General features: G+C 35.0%; 2 protein-coding genes across 2 annotated transcripts; both read right to left on the reverse strand.

Annotated features, from left to right (window-relative positions):
* Window positions 1–1881: 1881 nt before the first annotated feature.
* On the reverse strand, window positions 1882–3319 carry LOC124361223. Its single transcript, XM_046815266.1, has 2 exons — window positions 3101–3319; window positions 1882–2095 (listed from the first exon to the last, which is right to left on the reverse strand). The coding sequence occupies exons 1-2, from the start codon at window positions 3214–3216 to the stop codon at window positions 1882–1884; spliced, it is 330 nt and encodes a 109-aa protein (XP_046671222.1). The 5' UTR covers window positions 3217–3319.
* Window positions 3320–3865: 546 nt separating this feature from the next.
* On the reverse strand, window positions 3866–7506 carry LOC124361225 (piggyBac transposable element-derived protein 4-like). Its single transcript, XM_046815267.1, has 3 exons — window positions 5864–7506; window positions 4892–5096; window positions 3866–3991 (listed from the first exon to the last, which is right to left on the reverse strand). The coding sequence occupies exons 1-3, from the start codon at window positions 7504–7506 to the stop codon at window positions 3866–3868; spliced, it is 1974 nt and encodes a 657-aa protein (XP_046671223.1).
* Between the last annotated feature and the right edge of the window lie 16355 nt (window positions 7507–23861).

The raw sequence follows: 23861 nt of genomic DNA on the forward strand, positions 1-23861 counted from the left end.
GTGTTCTAGGCTAAAAGGATGAAGGTGCTATAAATGCTGGCTAAAAGGATGAGAGTCCACCTAGTTCAGATTGCTGACCACAGAGGTCTCTGCTCTTAGTGCTGTTGTTTGTTGCCCATCTGCTGATTGTGTTTTTGGAAATTTGCATTCCAGTGTTTATTTACAGCTTCAGGTTAATTGTAGTGTAGATTAGGCCCGGCCTCCACTTGCGATTTGTTGTCGCGCGATTGTTTAGTCGCAAAAATAGAACCTATTGTTTTAAATGCAGGCGCATCCACATGCGACAGAAATGCGACTGCGATTTAAAAAACGCAACTGGACCTATTTTGACCGCGACGCGACTGTCGCGGAAATAAAAATGAGTCACACGGACAGGCATCGACATGCATCCACTGGCGATTATTTAGTCGCATTTTTGACTGAGTACTGTCGAGCGGTGGCTGTTTGTTAACTAAATAAATATGTCTGACAGTGAAACCTCTACTAGTAAATTAGTATTATCAGTCATTGATACTGATTTGCTAATTAGTGAAGTAGGAAAAGAGACCGGCTCTTTATAATAAACAATTAAAAGAGTACAGTGACCGAAATATAAAAGAAAAAACTGTGGACTGAAGTGTGTGGTAAAGTGATAGAAAAACTGGAATGACCTTACATCAAAAGAAAAGAAACATAAAGGTGAGTGATTTTAAATATGATAGCATTAATTGGCTAAAAAATACCACCTACAGGATATCTAAAAAATGTAGCCTACACTAACTTATAATTTATATCTTATCGGATTCATTGCAGTTCTATATGTTCCCGATTTAATCAATTTATTTTCGTCTTTTGATATTTGTATTATCTTATAAATCTATTATATTATCGTCTATTAAAATATTGTATGCTTTTTTAATTTATTCCCAACAGTTTTGTTTATTTTTTATTATTATTTCACAAGAAACATTTTTTTCAATATTTCATTTTAATAGGGTCTACCTAATAGGTTTCTGTAAATAAAACATCGTTCATAGTTTTATTAGCAATTTATTTAAACCAAAATGTAGTTTTGGCTAACAAGATATGGTTGTATAAATGATTAATAATGAAATTATTAAACTTTAGTTACTCTTAACATGTATTAAACAATTTTTTAAACAGAGGTTTCTTCTGTAAATCACTTCCATGTATTATTATGCCAACTTCTTCTTATTGATTTAAACATGGTCGTATTGCCAAGGTAAATGAGCCTTGAGGTTGAAATGAAGTAATCTGCCAAGTAGTCTCTTGCTTCGATACCTGAAGAGGTTACCCCGTACACCGACTTGTTGTATACATACCAGCGGACACTCATAGCATTCATCTTCAACTCGAATACCATCTTTTCTTCTTACAAAGTTGTTGAGAACGCAGGATGATTTAATAATGTCATCCGCTAAGTTCGTTTGGACATTCAATGGCCGATGGAAAATTCGCCATTTGTTTGGCTAAAATACCAAACGTGCATTCCACACCATTCTTCGAGCACGGCACATTCTGTAGTTGTATACTCTTTGTTTCATGGATAAATTCTTCCTGGGATAAGGCCTCACTATATTTCTTGATGTAGCAAATGCTTCATCTCCAACTATAACAAATGGCATAGGTTTTCCATTTTCGTCATTAGGAAGAGTTTGAGCTTGAGGGATGTTTCAGTTTGCCATCAATCAACTTTGCACCTAGTGCGGAGTTTTTCAGAATATTTGAATCACTGTTACTACCGTAAGATCCTACATCGATTGCTGTAAAACAATAGTCTGCGTCTACTACAGCAAGTAACACAATCGAAAAGTAATTTTTTATAATTGTAAAAAAGAGAATCCAGAGTGATTTGGCTTCTGAATTCTTATATGTTTGCCGTCAATGGCACCAATGCAATTTGGGAAGTTCGTTCGCAAGTAAAATTGTTTTGCTATCCTCCTTCCAATCTTCCTCTGATTTGGTAGGCATGTGTATTGGTTGTAAACATGTCCACAATTTTGAGCAAGTATCTTTAATGATGTGACCAATTGTGCTGGCACCCAATAAATATTCAAAGTGTAACGAAATGAAGCTGTTCCCAGTGGCAAGGTACCTGAAAATAATAAATTCTGAAAATAAGGAGGTACTATATCAAAAGTGTTATGATGAAGTTATGGCATAGGTTTTACATTTGAAATCAATAAAATATAATTTTTAATTATTCTAGGGGGGTTAATACTAAATTTGTATTCCAGGTACAGACGTTCAAAAAAAAGTGGAAGAATTTAAAGGACTGCTTTTTGAGGGAAAATTGCAGCACAACGAAAAACCACATCAGGCCAAGGAGCAACAAAAAGAAGAAAGTATATCCATTTTGATGCGTTGCTGTTTTTGGTTCCCTTTGTAAAAGGTAAGAAAACTATTAGTAATATCTCCCTCAATGAAACGGATGGATATGAACCAGAGCAACCACATGATACATCTGATGACATTCAAGAAGGTAATTCTAATTCTACTGCAAGATGCTCACTTGGCATTAATGCACAGACCGAGCGTGAAAGGCGTAAAAATAGTAAGAAAACAAAATGCAAACTCATATGAGACATCTTTATTGAACATTTTGAAAGCAAGACAAAGTGACGAGGGTAATGAAGATAAACACTTCGCTTTAATGTTGGTTCCAATGTTAGGAAAATTAAATGAAGAGCAAAAGCATTATGCTAAGATAGAAATTTTAAACGTCATGAGGCAAGCTCGAAAACATTAATCCACGCCCTGGTTACATCAGCTCTTCCCAACATACACAACAGCCACAGCATAGCCATTCTGCTTACGGACATAATTCTAACCAACCTGTGTATCCACAAAATACTGGGCCAATGCAGAATTTTTACAACGATTTTGCAGGAAGTGTTTTGTCATCACCCTCTGCAAGTGGAAGTGATCTTTTTGATTTATCGTAACTCTTTTAATGGGTAAACTACTAACCCTTAGTTATTCCTATAACATTTGATTTTTATTAATTTGTACTTGTGTTTTTTTAAAATGTTTTGATTTAATAAAGAGTTTTTAATAGATAAACAATAAGATAATTTGATTTTCTGTAATTATTACTCACCTCAAAGTCACTGATAGACGTTCTTCTGGTGGTATAGACAATCTCCATTTTGTGTTTTTATATGTAATTGATGGACCAATTATTCTCAAAAGTTCATCAAAACTATTTTTCGTCATTCGGTAATACTGAAAGAATTTTATAGGATGTTCACTCAAATCTTCAAATAACTTGTGAAACTGCCCTTTTAGTAATCGCTGACTTGTTATTGGGTGAACCCAGTAATTATGGTTTTCGCGTTTACGTCTAGCACGAAGTAAAAAGCGCGATCACAACACTTGCTTCGATGTCATCCATGATCAAAATCTACAACGATTCTGTCGCAAGTGGATGCACCTCAATTAAGTTTTTGCGACTGCGACAAAACAATCGCGCGACAACAAATCGCAAGTGGAGGCCGGGCCGTTAGTGTTGTTTTTGTGCAGTTTAAAATTTCTGACAACGAAAATTCTGTAACAATTGAAAACTGTGCAAAAACCACCTTGACTTGCAGGTAAAAGGAACTTAAAATTTTCTGTGATTCCTGCGCAGGACAAAACAAAAAATGTGTTGTTTTCCGTATGCTTCACTATTGTACACTATACTAAGAGACTTGAAAAAATAACAATGATTTTTTTCCAATCAGATTTAGAGTGATTTCTTGCGACAACCAGGAAATTTTTTAAGTCTTGGACTAAATTTCTTTCTCCTTTATATGCAAAAAGTTGTCCTTTCAAAACACGACCTGTACGGCAACTAACCATAGTTTCCCATCACCCTTGAATGATGTTACATCGTCAGTCTTTTAATGGCATAAATGAAGAAAGTGTTGTTACTAAGTCTAAAAGGAAACACGTTTTCCCTGCCAGAAGGCTGTTTTTCACCTGCCAGAGCTTGCATATTGTGGACTTTTACCTTTAAAAAAAAGCAAAATTACGATGATATTCAACAATTTAAAAAGATTTTGCTCTGTAAAGTCTCAATCATATTTTGACACACTGCCATATGCTTAAACTGTTAAATGTATCCATTACAAACAATCTTGTTATTGAATTTGTAGGTAATCAACATAAGCAGATCTGTAAACAATTTTTGAAAATATAGTCTATCTTATCAATATTTGTTTGTTTCATTTTCAAGACTTGTTAGTGGACCCTCATCCATTTTAGCCTAAGATTTAGTGGTATTAAAAAATAAAATTACTATATTTAATTTTAAAATTTATAATTATAACCAAAATACATAACATATACGTTCCCAGTAAGGTACTGCATGAATTTGTAACCAAAATGAAGAGCTCTTTATTTTAATTATTTTTCAATTTAGTTTTAAATCTTAAAGTCTTGATTTCTCAAAACTTATTATTTTGGATCCTCATCCTTTTAGCTTTGAGCTCTTCATTTAGTTTAATAGGTACATTTCAAAATTTGTCTTTATTGTATCAAACAAATGAAACATGGAATACAGTTGTTTTTTGTAATGTTGTTCTCATTGTTATTTTGTAATGTTAGAGATAATTCTTCAACAGGTCTGCCCTTAGAAAATTACATGTAATTATTTGCAGTAAAATACTAAATATTATCTTTTTTTTAATGCACTATTACGTGTAGTGTGGATAAATAAATAAAATAAATAAATAATGACTTTATTTTCAAGCGAATTTCAGTATTTACAAACTGCTTTTCAAATTAACTCAGGTCAATTACATAATAAGCTGAAACAGCATAAAATAAAGTATACATAAGTGGCTACCTAATAACTTAAATTAATTTCTTTTAACTTCCTTTTAAAACTTCTTAAGGGTAGGGTTTTAACAGCAGGTGGTAGGGTATTGTATTCCTTGGGTCCAAAGTACGAGAATCCCTTCTTGCCCCTCTCCAGGTGAACCCTCGGCAGTTGCAGCATGGCGTCCTGCCGAGTATGACGTTCCCTGACCGCCGACCGCAACATCAATCTTTTGTTCAGGTACGCAGGTCTACCAGTGTCAAGAACCTTGTGGACTATGGTGACAGTTTGTCTCCTACAAATCTCCTTAACACGTTAGCTGCCAAAGGTATTTTTGAAACTTCTCTCAAATGCCATGTAGGTCAGATCTGGCCGGCACCGTATATAATGGTAAAACTTTCTGTCGGCCATATCTGACCGGCAACATCAAAAAGCAGGGTTATGTTAGGTTATGTTTTTTACTATGTGCTGCGGTCTACAGTCAATTTGTTGAACTTCTAGCGATCTTGAATATCGCTATTTACCTACAAAACGACTCCCGTTGTTGTCTACTTACTTTAGCGCGGGAAATTAATACTCAAATATTGACTTGTTGTCATGGTATTGTGTCGGCCAGAAATGGCCGGCAGTATTTATTACGTAATATCGATCATTTTGATACTTACAAAATGAATTAAATTCTTGTTAGAAACACATTTTACGTGATGGAGTGATTGTTCAAGGATTGAATAAAGGTACAGCCAATGATTTACAAATGTTTGGTTTTAATTTTTACATAAATCAGACATATTAAACCTAACTATCATTTTTTTCAATAAAGTACATTTCCTTGTAAAATATTTAGTTGTGAAATAAAATAAAATTGTAAAAATTTGCAATATTGATAATAATTACATGACACTTTGTTATAAAACATGTTATTTGTGAACTTCACGAAAACAGTCTTTACATAAGTATGGCTTCTCAGGACACTGCTCACAAAATGTGTTCACTTTGCCCAGTTTCTTGGCCACATCACGTCCACTTACTTGTACAGCTTTTTTATAACACATTTTGCAGTACCTTCTGACCCTGTGTCTACCCTTTCCCTCTCCAGTAAAGTTTTGAGATATAGTCAGATAATGGTGCCCTGTACCTTTTACAGGAGTAATAGTGTTATTATCTAGACCCATAAGTGAAACAGCCAGATTTTCTTTAAAAGTTGTAATTGACATGCAGTGCTTTTTCTGATGTCCGCCTGCTGTAGGTCTTGCTTTCACAGCATTAGTGTAGGCCAGCCAAGAGTTTACAACAGCGGTTCCAAGAACTATTTCTTCTGCTGCTTTATAGTACCATCTTCTTGACTTTCGAACACCAGTGCTATAAGATGAGAGTTGGTCAGACACATCGATGCCCATCTTTCCCTTGTTGTACTCAACTATCACTAATGGCTTAAAAATGTCATTGCCTTTTTTGTCTATTTTTCCTGTGAGAACGTACTCTACTTCATGTTTGGTGGACAACATTCGCACTTCTCTCTTGTCCTTCCATTTGGTAACTACAATACCATCTTCATTTTCAAGGGCTTTCATTTCTCCTTTTTTTATTTGTGCCTTCATAACATCGGCAGGGAGACCTTTCCTGTTTGCTCTCACAGTACCAACAAGGTGGGTTCTTCTAGCTAAAAGATTTTTGGCAAGTTGCACTGATGTGTAGTAATTATCTACATATAAGATGTGTCCCTTATCCAAGTTATGTTCCATGAGTTCCATGACCACTGAGGTTGAAACTAATTCATTATTTTCATTCTGGATGGTCCCTTTACCCATGTAAACTTTTATACAATAGGTATACCCTTGCTGGTCACAAAGTTTGAAAATCTTTAGGCCATATTTGTGGGCCTTGTTGGGTATGTACTGTCGAAATGACAGTCTGCCCCTAAAGGGAATCATGCTCTCGTCTATTACGAGATCTTGGCCAGCAGATTTCTTGTTCAAAAAAATGTCGTTCATCTTAGAAATTAGGGGCAAAATCTTTGCGATACGCCCATCACGTTCCTCAGCAGCATGATCGTTAAAATGCCAAAAGCGTAGCATTAGCTGGAAACGGTTTCGGCTCATAACTTGAGAAGCAACAGTATTCTTATACAAAATGTTGCCAGACCAGTAGTCTGTTATGCGGGGATGATTAGACAAGCTTATCCATATGAGGATACCAATAAACTTCCACATTTCTACATCATCTGTGGGAGCCCATTTATTAAGTCTACTACTTCGGTTCAACCTCGTTTCTCGCAATACTTTACTGGCATTTCTATTAGTCTCTACGACCATCATTTGTATAATGTCGTCAGTAATGAAAGCTAAGTAATAGTCTACAGGTTTAGCATCATTGGCCATATTTAAATGGTACTCAGAAGTAGAAGTGAAAAGAAATTCTTGTTGCCTACCTTTAAATTCAGTCCATTCATCCATCATCACTTCTCCGTCATTTTCACCAGAATCGCCACCGTTCATATCATTTGTCTCTATTTCCATTGTAGCCTCGCCTTCATCATCACTACTGTCATGATCCGATTCACTTGGCAAAAAGTCCGGATCTTCATCCGTGTCGTCAACACTTGAACCTATGTTTTCCTCAATTTCATGTTGAGGGTCTGGTTCACTGGACATTGGACAGTCCAAAAGTCTTTGAATTTGTTCTTCATTTACGTCTCTACTACTCATAATGAAATCGTTTACACAAGTTTAGTTTCGTTCAAACTAGGTTAAAAGAAAAGATTACGCACGCACAATAGGTTATTAGAAGATACAATACACTATGGCGGGAACGCAGTGGAATGCACGGACGAGCAATGGTTACTGCGCAGGACAGTGGCTGACAGCGCTGACAGTGGCAGACGGCAGCCCTAACTGATACCAACATCGGCGCACAAAATAGTCGCAACAGTGAGCAATATAGTGCCGGCCAGATCTGGGCGGCAGTGTTATTTTTAATGAAAAATCACAACGAAAAATGTTGTGCCGGCCAGATATGGCCGACGCTCAAATTGCATTATATTCAAGAGATTTCAATGCAGTTTTGACAGAAAATGAATTTTAACTAACAAAACAATTCGAGTTAATGAATAAAATAATTTTAGAAACTTGGCAATTTCGGGGTTGGGCAGTAATATGAGCGTGGCATTTAGGGCTAGTTTACTGCCGGTCAGATCTGACCTCCATGGCAGCTAACGTGTTAATAGTTAACACATTTGCTTTCCGGCGGTAACTTGTAATATGGTCAAATTTACGAATATTGTAAACAAACCTTACTGCACAGTTTTGGAGCCCATGAAGAATTGTAAGTTGTTCCTGACTCAAGCTGTAACCAAACACGGGAAGTGAATATTCAATTATAGGGAAAACAAGGGCCTGCACAAGTTGCAACTTTGCAGCCTCGGGAAGAATATTCTTCAGCCTGTAAAGCATCCTAAGTTTGCACATAACTCTACGATGTATCAACTCAATCTGGCTATTGAAAGTAAGCTCCGAGTCTATGCTGACTCCAAGAATCTTCAGCCTATCACACCTTAATAAATCAACACTATTGAGCAAAATATTTCCCATATCAGCATTTAGGGTCTGTTTACCAAAGTGCATGACCGAACACTTTTCAGGGTTCAGCCCGAGACCGTGATCTTCTGACCATTTACTAACTGCTAACAAATCATTTCCCAGCTGAATACAAGCCTCGTTTGCCTCTGAGGGATGGTAAGATAGCAAGAGTTGACAATCATCTGCATAAGCATGCAATGAACAGAAATTTAACTGGCTGTCCAAACCTGCAACATACAAAATAAACAGAATTGGCCCCAAACAACTCCCCTGGGGAACTCCTATAGCTTTAGGTAACCATTCTGAAAACTGACCATCAACCTTTGTCACTTGAGACCTGCCTCTCAAATACGATGAAAACCACCTCAGAGACAAATCATCGAACCCGTACAACTTCAACTTTGCTAGTAAGACATCATGATTTACCGAATCAAAGGCTTGTCTGTAGTCCAGGGCAGCTACGACACTGCACATTTTGTTATTTCTGGCCCTGCAGACTTCATCGACCATATTTAAAAGTGCAGAGCAGGTGCTGAAGCCTCTCCTGAATCCTGACTGTGTTTCGGACACGATTTTCTCATTTTCAATATATGAAATAATTTGTTCTGTCACGACCTTTTCCATCACCTTTGATATAGTTGGGAGTAAAGAAATAGGTCTAAACTGAGAGGCAGTAGAAGCATTTGGTACCTTGGGGAGCGGAACCACGACGCTTTTCTTCCATGCCGTCGGATAACAACCATCCATCAGTGATTTATTGATAAGGTGAGTAATTACTCCAGAACAATATGGACTTAAGCCTTTCACCATATGGATGGATATACCATCTACTCCGAAAGCTGATGAAGAAATGCTGTTTATTACTTGTCTTATTCATACTCACTCACTTGCCTAAATTTAAAATCACTCCTGGTTTCACTGTGTGAGTTATTTTTATAAAAATTAAGCATATCTGTACTTGAGGTGTTTCCTGCACCCATTTGAGCAAAGTAAGTGTTCAATACATCTGGAGTTATTTTGCAAGTATTCGTATTATCTTGACCAGTATTCATCGCTCCTTCTCTTCGCATCGCCTTCCAGAAAGCTTTAGGATTTTTCAGATCTAAATTTTTTTTTGAAATAATTTTTCTTTGCAAGCATTATGGCATTGTTTAAATTATTTCTCAATTTGCAATAAGATTGCTTAATGGTGGGGCACTTTGTTTTTACATAATCGTTCCTCAATTTATTTTTCATTACGGTTAGTCTTTTTATGTAATCGTCACGCCATGGTGCTCTATCTTTAGTGACACGCTTTCTAACTAACGGAACTCATATGTCAAAGATATTTTTAATATAGCTTTTGTCAGTTTATCGGTCATTTCATTGATACACTTTAATTCTTTAATCTCGTCCCAGTTAGTGTTTGATGCACGATCAATAAAAACTCTCCATATCGAAAGTTTCTATAGGCTATATACTTAGCTTCCCTTTGGCGTTTGTATTGAGAAATATCACAAAACACAAGCTTATGATCAGTTATCTTTCTTCCCCTTGCATCAAGCATGATTGAAGTGTCTATTAAACCTACGTGTTTAGGAACGAAGTTTTTGTCTGCAATAATGTGGTCAATAAGTGTTGATGACGAATCTGTGGTGCGTGTGGGTTCCCTTATCAACTGAGAAAGACTTAAAGAGCCAAACAAATTTGTCAGATATTTTCAAATATGGATCATCATGGAACAACTGCATTGACTCAACACTACACAAAAAACCGTAGAATGGTATTCTGAAAATATCTTACACCCATAATTATTACTATTGTTTACATATATGCTCTCATTAGAATCATGCCTAACTATTCTTCAGAAGGAAAGAAAGATACAGAAATATAAAATACAAAATATCCCTTCTGGCTTAATTAGGAGAAAGGTAGATATCACACGAGACTGTCAACTTGAAGATGCATTATTAGTTTATGAATTTAAACCTGCAGTAAAAAAGTGATAAATAAGACATCTGTAGCTATGGTTGGAGCATATTAATTCGTAAAGGTTCTTTTTTAACTAGTTCATATCCAATAAAAATATTTGGTCGACTTCTGACAATTTTACCTCTGGATTACAGTTAAGTTAACCATCCGGTAAACACAAACTTTGATGAACCAATTCGCCTGGTCCTATAATAGATTCAACTCCCTCAAGGAAAGAATTGCCTATTCTTTTAACCCCCGGTAACCTTACCTGCCCTTCTGACGATCTTATTCGGCTGATAAAGATTACCGTATATGGTTAATTGTTCGTCATATATTTCAGACATCTTTATATTTAAACCGTTTGTGGTACTGACTTACTTAGTGCTTACAAAATTCACTTCCTGGTATACAAGGAACTTTAAATTTGAAAAAATTCATGTACTCACTAGAAAACGTCTGAAAGCTATCAAGTTATTCTTGTATATTATCAAATTCAATGATACGAGGATTCATGTGATAATTTGAATTCGGAGATGGAGTTTGCCAGGGAGTTAAAGATACCATAGTGTTTACTCACTTTTAACATAGTTTTGATTTAGAGGAGGTTTTGTGAATTATACATCTAATATGTTTCAGACCTCCCTAAGTATAGCATACTTTGTAGGTTCATGATGTTGTCACCAATAAAAGCATTGTGGTCTGAACATTATTGTACGATTGTCCTTGTTTAATATTCTTAATAGACAAAAGTAACCTAAAGTCACTTTTATTTAGTTTTTTACAGATGTGAATAATTTAAGTCTTATGGTGTATAAAGCAGCTTATTATTTTTAATTAAGAAGTTTGTTTTTGTCTGTCATTGTTTATAAAGACGCTCATTGTTTTTTTTTACAATACCTTCATTAGTTTTAATTTATTAGACAAACATTTTTTTTTAAGTTTTATTGGTCTTTGCAGAATCCAAAACAAATAGAAAATAGTTTTTAAAGTAGTTAATAGGTTGATATAATCTTTGAACATGTATATTTATTACACATGTCAGATTAAGTGAGTATCAATCCCTCTGCATAGTTTGTACCTTGATTCAAATTAAATTTACTGTAAAATAAAGTTGTATTCAAATGTCTAGAGCCTAGTTTTTTAACATAAGCATATTAGATGCAAAGTATATTTTTATAATAGGCAATTAATTACTTGTTTAAAAAATATTAATAATAAGTCATAGCAATACAAGAAATATACTCATTACCAAATCACAATATGGTTAGATGTTAATTCTTTTAATCTGAGGGGGTGCTTATTTATCACATCAACAAGATATATATGCTGATTTAGTACCCCCCATATTCAAGGGGGTGCTAAATCAGCATACGGTCAATGCTGAATTAAGACCTTCCTGTGCACAGTGGGTACTTATTCAGGGCATAACAAGGACACTGCGCTGATTTAGCACCCCCTTTCAAGACGTCAGGAGTGAGGAGCTAATTCAGGCGTACCAAAATTATTTGCAGTGGAAACACATGGTCTGCTACGCATGCTGTGTACTCACGGCAGTTCTTTATTGCCATTTTAAAACATATTTCTATACATTACTTAGGTAAATAGCTTATAAATAAAAGACTAAAATAAAAAAACTCACACTTATTTGAAGCTCTAAAGTGAACATAATACAGAATGCCATTTACAAACAAAACTAAATTAGTAATACTTCTGAGCTTGTTCTACCAGATGTCTTTGTATTACTTTACTGTGAAACAGCAAAACATCAAACCTAGATTAGTGCCTCCAACTGGAAATGGTTATTGCTAAATGCAGAATGGACACGGGCACGTTTGCCTTTTGGCATCCAGTCCGCTGGGTTATAGAACACACACACTGCTTTTCATCCCCAATGGGGTAATAAGACAATCACTTAGTATGCTTTTTAAAACTGTCTTTGAATTCAAAGTAAAGTAATATATAACACTCACCCCTTCTTAAGGGTGAGAACACGTAGTGTTCAATCATGAAGGTGAGCAGGTACCTATAGTTAGTCATTATTCAGCCAGTCAGGGTAGTGTGGAGTCAGTAACCTGCGGCAAAAGTTCCTCATCACTTGCCATTACTCGATAACAATAAACCGCATGATTCCTCCACTGCTGTTTTCTGGGCCTAATTCTTTAAAACTCAATTTCAAATATACTGAATAGAATTCTCACATTTAAATATGAATTGAATAATAATATATTCAATTCATATATATATTCAATATACTTATATATATATATATATATATATATTTATATGTATATAAGCATAAAAACATCTTATATAAACATTCTGTACAAAATTCACATTCACTTACGTAATGATACGAGATTACACTTCTGCCCTTATAACATTAATTTCTATACTATGTTATGCAACTGGTGTGTTGTCCAGCTATGACCTGAACTCTCCATAATAAAGTCTCTGATTAAATTTCTCCAGTAGTTCTGTTGATTGGGTTCTCTTTATAGTTATATACTATTATTATTTATTTTATTCACGTAACTGAGTTAGCTGACTACCAAGTCTAATTTAAATTTATTATTACAGTAATAAATTAATTCCATGTATGTTTTTGTACTTCATATGTATTTAACTTAACCTTGCAAAGCAAGAGCGTGTTTGCCGCTTCTTTAACCATTGCCATTTGATATACCTGCGGTTTTACCTCATTGTTATATAATGATACCAAGAAATATAATATACATTATCAAGACTACACTAAGGTTTCTCCATCCCCAAACTATTAATTCATACTTAACAATGACCAAGTTGTTTTACCAGCATCTGCATTTCCAATTTGTTTAATTCTTCTAATTTCATAAAGACAAGAGAAAAGTTTTTGGCAGAAATTGTTCTGATGAGACTTCCATGTAGTGTATTGTTCAGAATAAAGTCTAGGTTGTTTATTGTATTTAACATATCTAATTTAAGTCCATTAAAATGGTTTTCCCCCCCCCCCCACCCCCCCCCCCCCCCACCCCCCCCCCCCCCCACCCCCCCCCCCCCCCACCCCCCCCCCCCCCCACCCCCCCCCCCCCCCACCCCCCAATGTCCTTTTTTTCATAAACTTTCAGTCTTTTGTCAATGACTTCAATTAGTGATGATTTTAGATGTTTACCTGCATCTGTTTGGGGGTTCTTTTTTATTAGTACACTTTGAAGTCCTCTTACTAATGGTATAACACTGGATAGTGTAGGGTAAGCTTCTCCGCACAAAAATGTTGACATTTTTTCTATAGGCTGGAGTAAAGCAATGCAGTCGTCAATTATATCCCACTCAGAAGCATTTAGAGATGGTACAGGTGACTGTATAAGTGGCAGAGTAGCTGAAAGAGGAATTTTAACTTTGACCAACCGTTTCCAACATAAATAAAGTTGCATTCCACCGAGTTTGGACATCTTGCTTCAATTTAAGCGTTTCTAGACCCATTTGATTTTGAATATCTATCAATTTATAGGAAGATTTAGCACTATGGTTGAAATGAGTCCACAAATTGAACGACATTTGCTGATAATTTTTGATCAATTCATCATGTTTTAAATGATCATTTTCATCATTGCCCTTCGATATGCAATCCTTAACGGCAAGATTTAATGTTGGATGCGCAACACAGTAGTGATTACACAAATGTAAAATTTCTCTGACAGCCTTTTTAACATTGCTGGCATTATCAGTAACAACAGCGACAATTTTATGATGTACTTGCCCACTCTTCTGCAATGTTTCTTATAGCGTTAGCTATGTTATCAGATGTATGATCCAAGGGTAAACTCAGAGGTAGATAACACGTTAGCAATTTAACTTGGCATCAAGGATGAAATGACATGTTAAAGACATGTAACTTCTATTACTATCTGACGTCCAGATATCTGTTGTCAATGCAATATTTTCAACTGTTGCTAGTTTTTGTTTAAGGGCTTTCTGAGCAATACCTTATACCGTTTCATCGAGTAATTTGGTCGATAACAGTTTTCTGCTTGGAAGAGTGTAGTCCGGGTTAAGTTTCTTAGTGTAGTTTTTGAAAAACCAACATTTCTCTACTATCTGTAAGGGCTGATAATCTAAAAAACTATCATGTCTAACAAAGCGTCATCAACAGATTTTTGATTTATTTTGGTAGGTGCTACTAGTCTCATTTGTTTATCGGCGTTTGCGTGGAGGTTCTGAATCAAAATTATTCACAAGATATGTTGGTATCCTTGTGTTTGTGTTCCACTAGTAGAAGCATCATTACTTACGGAATCAACCAAGGGACCTGCTGGAAGATTCGTGCCTTGACTTCCTTGAAATTCCAGGAGATGGCTGTCTATCAGAGGTGTCCAAATACTGAACTGGATGTTTATTCTTTAGATGTGTTACTAAGTTAGATGTGTTTTTTCCGAAATGTTTATAGGAAGATGAACACAACTTTACATTGCACTCGATTATCTGTAGTTTTTTCTTGTAAAACTCCCATACCACAGATTTTTTGTTGTACCGAGGCATAGTTAGATAGAATGAAAATTAATAATGGCTACAGATCACTTTCAAAACATCACTTAGGGTCAGTGTTGCCAATCCACTTTTTGGAAAATTCCCACCAGTACCTGAAAAAAATACCACCTATGAGCCCAAATTACCACCTTGCTTAAAAGTATATTTAGGCTACTAAAGTGTGTTATCGACATCGTATGACAGTCTATATTTTGTAAATGCAGGGTGTCTACCAAACTGAACATATATAAAATTCCCTGACATTTTCCAGGTTTTCTAGGTTAGACACTCTTAAATGGCTTAAAACCGAGCAGGATTTTTTATTGCATTGAATATGGTTGATTTTAGAGCATAATATCATAACTTATATTGTAAAAAAATTAACTTTTTACTTTTTTACAGAGGGACAATTTGCATGAAAAAGTTAGTTTCAGAAAAACAAATTTAACTTTCAATGAGCTTGGATCCATGCCAAAGTTTTTTTAAATAGAAACTTGTAAACTGATAAAGCAGACATTAATCATGCAATCCTGCTGTGATTCAAAGAAGGAGTAAAGGAATATAATATGTAAATGACTTCTAAAATCTCACTGTCAACCAGCTAAGCACAGGCTTTAGGTTTGAACATACTATAGGCCTACAAAGTATTATTTTAGGAAAGGCCTACCAAAACCAAACATGCAAGGTTAAGCAAAAATACTTACAACACTCTTTCATGATATCCTACCTCCAAAATAGGTTGTTTACTGATGTACAGTTTAATAAATTTGTATGATAAATCACATGAACTGTTATGTGTTGTTCTAAAAAATCCACTTTTTTCCTTTAACTCAACTTGTAGCTTTATGGAAAAAATTACACTAGATCACTGTTTTTAAATGTGTTAAAACCACAATTTTTTAATGTCAGGCAAAGTGCTAGGCACACATAGTCTTGAAATTAAAACCTTAGAAGGCTAGCATTACCATGATGTGTTTAGCCTACTCTATAACTCAGGTTCAAAATATTTATTTATATATAAATATATATATATATAATATACACACAAAATTTATTTCACAATATATCACTTGATGACCAAAATATGAATCACAATATATTTGGCTATATTAACACAGTTTTAGTTTTTTTAAAAGCCAAATAATAATAATAAGGCCTAATTTCTTATTGCCATATATTTCTTGTGAGCATTTCCTTGGTAGGTTCAAATTTAACACATCCACCGCTATTTCGGATTCCTTCCCTTGTACCCATCAATGAAACGACTGTTTCTGTTTTCAATTTGTTTCTGTCATTGGTTTTGCCAATGCTTCAGTTCACTGAATATTCGTTCGACAGATGAATTTGAAAATGGCAGTATAAAAAGTAAGTTAAAACACTTTTTGTATTTCTGTAAACATAGCATCTCCAGCGACTGTCTTTAGACTGAATACAGCCTTCCAATATTGCATAGCAGACTCATTTGCATCAAGTTTATGCTCTTTGAAGTCTAGCAAAGCATGACTTTTCCACTGATTGTCGAGTTTTTGGACATCAACAACTTTCTTCAGAACGGGAAATCTGTTAATGACATGAGCCAAAGACCTTACTTTGAAGGTTTGGGCACTTTTTGGCTCCAAGACACTGAGGACATCAAAAACTTCATCAGAAAAATCAAATCTAGATTTGATTTGTGTGACCAATTCCACATAGAAGCTTAAAATACTTTTTAAGAAAACTTCAATATCTTTCTTTTCTGCATTTTTCTTTAATTCATTAAATGTTTCTGTTGCCTGAATGCCTAAAATATATTTGTTCTAATTGCAGGAAATGACGGGGGTTTGAATGCTCAATGGACATGATGGGTGTATTTTTAATGTAGTTTAAGTCCATGTAGTTTGTACACAGATCTTGAAGCATCTTGTGAACCTCTGGTCGCAATCTATGGAGAAGTGGTGTTTCGGATTGGAACATTACATTAAAATCTGTTAGCATACCAAGAACATAAGACATAAAACTCCAAGTATAAGTAGATAAATTGGTTGTTCATAGCAGCTAACATGCTATCCACTGTGTTTGACGGGTCTTCGACAGAAGCGGTCAGCAGGTTAGGCCTTCAACGGTTGAAATTGTTCAATCACTCTGTCAACGCAAGATTTTAATGACAGCCATCTTGTTACTGCTGGTGATAGTATTTTGTGGATTTCCTCTTGAAAAAACTCTTGGAACTGTACAAAGGCAGACTGTCTCCCAAAACTTCTGCTGAAGTGAGCCCCAAGATTTCGGAGCAAATCCTCCACTGTCTTTGGTAACTTCATACATGCTTTACTTGCCGCCAGGTGGATCATGTGGCAAGAACACTTGAACACATGCAATGTGAGGGATTTCTATTTTCAAAAGTGAAAAAACCGAATGATGCTGCCCCACCATCACATTACATGTGTCAGAACTAAATCCCACTAAGTTTTCAATGGTATATTTTTTGATTTCAGCGAGTTCATCATACCAGTGAATAATTCATCAGCAGTGCTAGATTTGACTTCAAACAATGTCAAATAAATTAGTTTTTGGCGTTCCAGTTACATCATCAATATAGATAACTGTGAGGGCACATTGATTAACCGATGCCTGATCCGTTGTCTCATCCATGATCAAGGAGAAAAACGATCCTGGTGCCCTTAGTTTTTGGTAAATCAATTCCATGAATGCGGGACCTAAGGCTTTTTTAATCCACAGTTGTTGTTTTAGTGCGTTTCATACACAGTTTAGCAGCAATTTCTGAGTCCGGAAAGACCGATTTGCACAGCGGAATCAATGTATCCATCAGCGAAAAGGGCAGGTTGTTGGTTGCAATTAGGCCGGCTAATTTTAATTCTGCTCGTTTGACACTTTTATCTGTTGTAGTTCTTTGAACCAATTTTTTTTTAAGTCTTTGTTAGTGGCTATCTCCTTGATTAATTTTAGGTGCTTGAGGGACTTTCCATGACGCACAATCTCTGTTTTATGCGCCCCCATGACTGCATCACAGACACTACAATATGCCATGTCTTGTCCGGTTCTTTCTTTGACTTTTTTTTGTAGCCAGTTTTTGAACTGGGGGTCATTCAACCAGTTTGAATTGAATTTTCTTTCTTTTTTACTAGGCCTAATGGTGGCAGTATGGGTAAACCTAGACACAATTTTAGGCCTAGCAGCAGTTTTTGGTTGGGTGGTATTTGAAGTTGAGTGTAACGGCTAGGTCTGTATCAAGCTCAGTTTCCTTGCTACTAGCAGCAATATTAACCTGGTCCTCCTCACTAGAGCTTTGACCTAATGGTTCTGGATCATCTGGATCTATTCCTAAGTCTTCGTACTCCATTGGGATTGCAAGAGACATTGAAACTAGGCCAAATAGATTTTTTGCTCGATTCACCATGTGAGCTTTCTACAAACGACTTGCTCTGTCTACTTTTCATCATCTTTGTCTTTTTTCTCATCTTCATCTTTCTTAGGCTTAGGCCTACCTTTAATAATAAACTTATCCATCTTAGTAACTTAAGTTAGTCCAATTAGAGATTCATGTCAATAAAGCTAGTTCAAAGTTAGATGGATTGTAAATGGAAAATGTAAATTAGTTTAGGCCAACACTAACTATAGTTAGGTGATGTTTAGTTAAGCTTAGGGAAAACAATTATGAAGCAGAGCAGATAGGCTAGTAGTAGGTATTACAAAGCATAAATAGGACTAGGTCGTTACCTAGCTATAGGGCCCCTAATCATATTTACAAAACAAATGATTTGTATGAACTTAAAGCAGCAAAGCTAGCTCTCAAAAAGTGTCATCTACACTCTAAAAAATAATAGTCCAAGAAGAAAAATAGCATTGCAAAAAAGAGATCTACGTTCTTAAGTTATATGCACTATAAAATAATGGTCCAAGGGGAAAAGATTGGCCAAGCACTACTAACAGTTATGACATGAACACAATAAAAATAATGGGCTAGTCCGAGAGAAGAAAAAATATTGCTACATTTTTGTAGCCTATACCTTGGCCCACAGTCTACACAATTTCACTACATACTTTACTATTCTAGGTCCACGGATTAAAATGCACGATAAAGAAAACTTGAAATCTTACGTATCTTGGAAAAACGTACTTAACTAAAGCCAACTCACACGGCTATGAAATCTTATCATCCATTAAACTGATCAACTTATCTCAACTGAATAACTTCACTAGAAGAAATAAGAAAATAGAAACCAAAATTCAAGAGAAGAAGAACACTAAACACTATTACTAACAGCATAGACTAAATATCCCTGGTGTTGTTGTTATCATAGACTAACTATGCCAACCGTCAATTTCTATCTTAGCATAGAGTATTAAAAACAACAACAATCTGAATAACATATTGTAATATTATATCGATTGAATGTGTTGAATGGGAAAATCAATCAGGTTACCTGAAAGCGGAATTCTCAGTGTTCGTTGTTTTCCCTAATTAATTTAAAGTTACCACCAATTTACCACCGGGGCAAAATTACCACCTGAAATACCACCGAGACCTTAAATTACCACAAAATGTGGTAATTACCACCCGATTGGCAACGCTGCTTAGGGTTATGAACAAAATGACTTATTCTGTCTGACAAGAGATGGATCGCGCTAAAAGTTCGGAGCGAGTCGTCGGACGAGTTCGTAGCGAGTCGTAAGAGTTCGTAACGAGTCGGAGCGAGTCGGACGAGGTTCGTAACGAGTCGGAGCGAGCCGGACGAGTTCGTACCGAGTCGTCCAATCTCGGGTTCCCTTTGGTTTGGGTGGGATAGTGAATTAGTGAATAGAATACGAAATGCGAGTTTGACTCTACTCGAATAGAACGGAATTGTCACTCGAGTCGACTCGAGTGGAGTCTGACTCGAGTTGACCGAGTAGAAACTATTCGACTCGTCACATCAACTAAATTCTAACTCCGCGCGTGGTGATTGGTCGGTTTAGTTCGTTTGTTTGGTCGCACTGTTTATGACAGGTTAGAGGTTATAATTTGTTATTTTAAATGTTTGACTAGCAATACGCGCTGTTTCTTCTCAATCGACTGACTGATTGCAGAGTGATTTAAACTAATAATTTACTTAACACTATCAACATTTGTCAATAGTATGACATAACCTATAAACTCAGTTTCTCAACTTTTGTGTCAATCTAACAATTAATCAATCAATCATAGTTTACGATAATGAAATATCAGTGTACAATTATTTACCTTTATTGTTGTAGTTGTTGTAAATGACGAATCTAAGCACTCCACATTTTCACGAATAAACATAGTTATCTGCTTTATCCCGTGCGGCGGACCCACAGTTATCTGCTTTATCCCGTGCGGCGGACCCACAGTTATCTGCTTTATCCCGTGCGGCGGACCCACTGGACGGGCATCGTAACGTTACCGGGAGTTACACTTTTTCATGAGTGACTCCGAGCCGCAACCTAATTTAAGACGTTGTCACGTCAAAAACTATATATACATACCTCCTCAACATTATAAAACAGCAATTCCATGTGTAAAGTTTTTAAAATTTTCATTTATAAACTGTTACTTGATAGTATGTTTTTAAATTAACAGATATGTTGTGTTGTCTCTGAATGCACTTGAATAATGCTTAAATCTTAAAGGTTATTTATTGAAAAATATTGTTCCCCATGTAGGATGACATCTTTTTCACCACTTTCAGATGATAATTGGGGTATTAAAAATCAGTTTTATACCTAGTGTTATGATTTACGTTTTTACTACAAAGGTTGACATTAAACTGCACTGTTCATAGGGTTTTGAAAATTGTTAGACTTGGTACAGCCAAAAGCTTATATTCATTAAAGCCCGACAAGAAGTCTTCTAAGATTCTTACAAATCTTTTCTGAATTTTAAAAATTATATCTATTTCTGTAGAAAACCCTCAGAAAAAATAAGTTTAGTAAATGATTAAATGTGATAATACATTTATAGTGTCTCATAATAAGCATTTGAAAGCATGCCGAGTTTAAAATAGTTTCAATGCACTTAGTCCAATTTAATTGCAAGTCAAGTGCTATGCCCAAAAAATTTAGTGTTGTTACTAATTGATAATATCTGATCTCCAAATTCTAAATCACTAAAGAAAATTATTTCTTAATTGAGGAGTACATTGTCAACAGTTTTTTCTGGGTTTAGTTTCAGTCTATTTGTTTCAAATCATTCCCATAATTCATTTATGGTTTTACTGACTTTTAAAAACCTTCAATTTGTCGTCATTCTTATATTTAACCCATTGGGGAACTTGCCCGAGCGTCACTTGTGCTCTTTCTAGATGCTAATGATTACGTATTTCTTTGATTTTCCGCTAGATCGTAGTTTTGTGCCCTCGTACAATCTTACAGGCAATTATTCTGTTTTGATTCTTTATGTTTGCACACTTACAGCTTCTTTTGTTAATGTTTACATTTTGACATATGCTCAATTTTCGTCACTTCAATGTTCTGCTTACATTAATGTAACGTGTTCTCAATGTTTAGTGTTTACCTGTTTATAGTTGTTGAAAGAGTTTTTAGTTCTTCCGCTACCTCATGGAACAAGACAATTTGCTTACCTCAGAAGTAGGCAGATACTTGGACAGTGATTGAGATATCAAAGATACTCAGATTGACACAAAAGTTAATTATAAAAAGTAAATGAATGGTCATTATATGTAATGTGAATATTTTATTTTAATTATCATTTAAATAAAAACAATTGAATGTAAAAACCCGTTTTATCTCATCTCCCAGACAATTCAGAAGCTTGACATAAAATAATCAAAAAGTGAAAAAATGTAAGTGAAATTTGATTGTTTTGTTATTATGCTTTGTAATTACGTAATCCAATGAAAACTGGTTTTCCATGAAAAAACCTTTACTTCTTTTGAATAAAAAATTATTGAAACAGGTAAACAAAAAAGTAATAGAATATTGACAGTTACTTTTGATTTTGTGTTTTCCTTACTAAACAATTTGTAAATATAAATTAAAAAAAAATAAATACAAAATTATTTGAAGAAAGCAAGTAACACAATTGTAGAGCAACCAAATAGACTAAAAAATCCTGAAAAAACTGACTAATTTTGTATCCAAACTCATTATATTAATATTTTAGTACATGCATTTTTGCCAAAATCAAGTTAAAATTTCAGTCCTAGAGAGGCTAAGTTAACGGCTTCTTCAATGGGTTAACAATTGCAGTCATATCATCTGCATACAAATTGCATACATAAGACTGTTTGAGGGAGACTGTTGTATGTTTGCAGGGAGAAATTTTTCATAAAATTAACTGGAGCTCCAACCCATCCTGCTGACTTTTTATTTTGTAAGGATTTAATTACTTTGAGTATATTATTGTTCTATTATAATCTTTACTATAATGTTATATTATAGCTTAAGATTTACAAGCACAATTACTTAGAACAAAACAACAAATTTCCCCTAATATGATTTAAAGTGTGTAGTTACAGGACCTACATTACTATTTTGAAATACACAATGATTCTCCAATATTGTTGAACTTATTCTATTCTAGCCTAGTGATATCCTCATGAGTTTTGACTGTTTCTATTTTTTTTTAATACTGAATGTCTATTCTAAGACATAACTGCATTTAAATCTGATACATTTGATGAGATTAGATCTAAATTATTATTTATCTCCAACCCTTAATTTTCAAGTTAATTTTATTGTGAAATTCAATTGTTAAATCTTGTGATTCTTTAGATCACATTATAATTGTATCATTTGTAGAGACATTGTTTAACACAATTCTGAAAAATACTTAGACGTCAACAGTAGATTTAAAATTTTATATTTGAGTAATTTTTTTTATCAAAGCATGTGTTCTATCTTGGATTAAATTAATGTTTGGCCAGCATAATAATACTTTTAGGTTTTTTTGTTGTTTACATTTGACTTTTTGAAACTCATTTTGTTGAAAACGTTTAAATAAAAATGTTGGTTTATTTTCCTTTATGTCTTACTTTATTTTGTTGTGCTTTTTAAGTTAAATTATAGCACATGTTATAAGTGATTATATAAGCTTAGTGAAGATTTTTCATCAAGATGTTAGAAGAAGTGCAAGAAGACCATAACAGAAATCTGAAAAATCTAATGAAAAGGCTTGATAAAGAAAATATGAGGCTCAACAAAGAAAAAAAAATCAAACTGTGCAAATCTGACATCACGTTCTATGGAGACATACTAACTGAAGAGGGAGTTAAACCGGATCATTCAAAGGTATTTGCAATTCAAAACATGCCAGAAATAAAAGAGGATTTTTGGTATGGTTACCTATCTTTCCAGGTACACTAGGAATTTGTCTACTTTAAGTGAACTGTTGAAGAAGCTGATTCATCAAAATTATCCTTTTCTTTGGAGAAACGAGCATTCCGTATGTTTTCATATTATCAGATATCAACAGCAGCTCTCCTCAAATCTATGACCTGACCAGACCATTAACAATCCAAACAGATGCTTTGTCTTTAGCCCTTGGTTGTTTGTTCTTCTAGATAAGGGACCAATCGCATAGGCATCAAAAACTTAAACAACCACACAAAGAAATTATGCTCAGCTCAAGAAAGAGAAGTTTGGCTAAAAACAGAACCCGATAAGTAGAAACACACAATGAGAATGTGGTTAAAAGAGATCTCGCTGTTGGTGAAAAGATTTGGTACAAGAAGCTTGAAAACGACTCATGAAAAAAGGGTAGTGGTCAATAGTGAAGAAAATCGTTCATGTGAAGTGGAGGATGGTGAAAATGGAGCTGTGTACGTCAGGAATGAGAGATTCATGAAACCCGTGTTCCAGAACCAGCTATATCAACTGAAGCCAGATTAGATGACAGTGAGTTTAGTATCAGATAAGAAAAACCCCAGATAGCAGTTGCTCTTCGCAGATGAATTGATGATTATGTAATGTATAGGGTGAACTAAGTGTCTCAACAATAATTGAAAACGGAATAATGTAAGTAAACCCACTACATTGATCAGCTGATCAGAGTTTGGTCTGCAAAATAATCA

The sequence above is a fragment of the Homalodisca vitripennis genome, chromosome 4 (assembly GCF_021130785.1).
Source record: "Homalodisca vitripennis isolate AUS2020 chromosome 4, UT_GWSS_2.1, whole genome shotgun sequence".
In the NCBI taxonomy this organism is placed as follows: Eukaryota; Metazoa; Arthropoda; class Insecta; order Hemiptera; family Cicadellidae; genus Homalodisca; species Homalodisca vitripennis.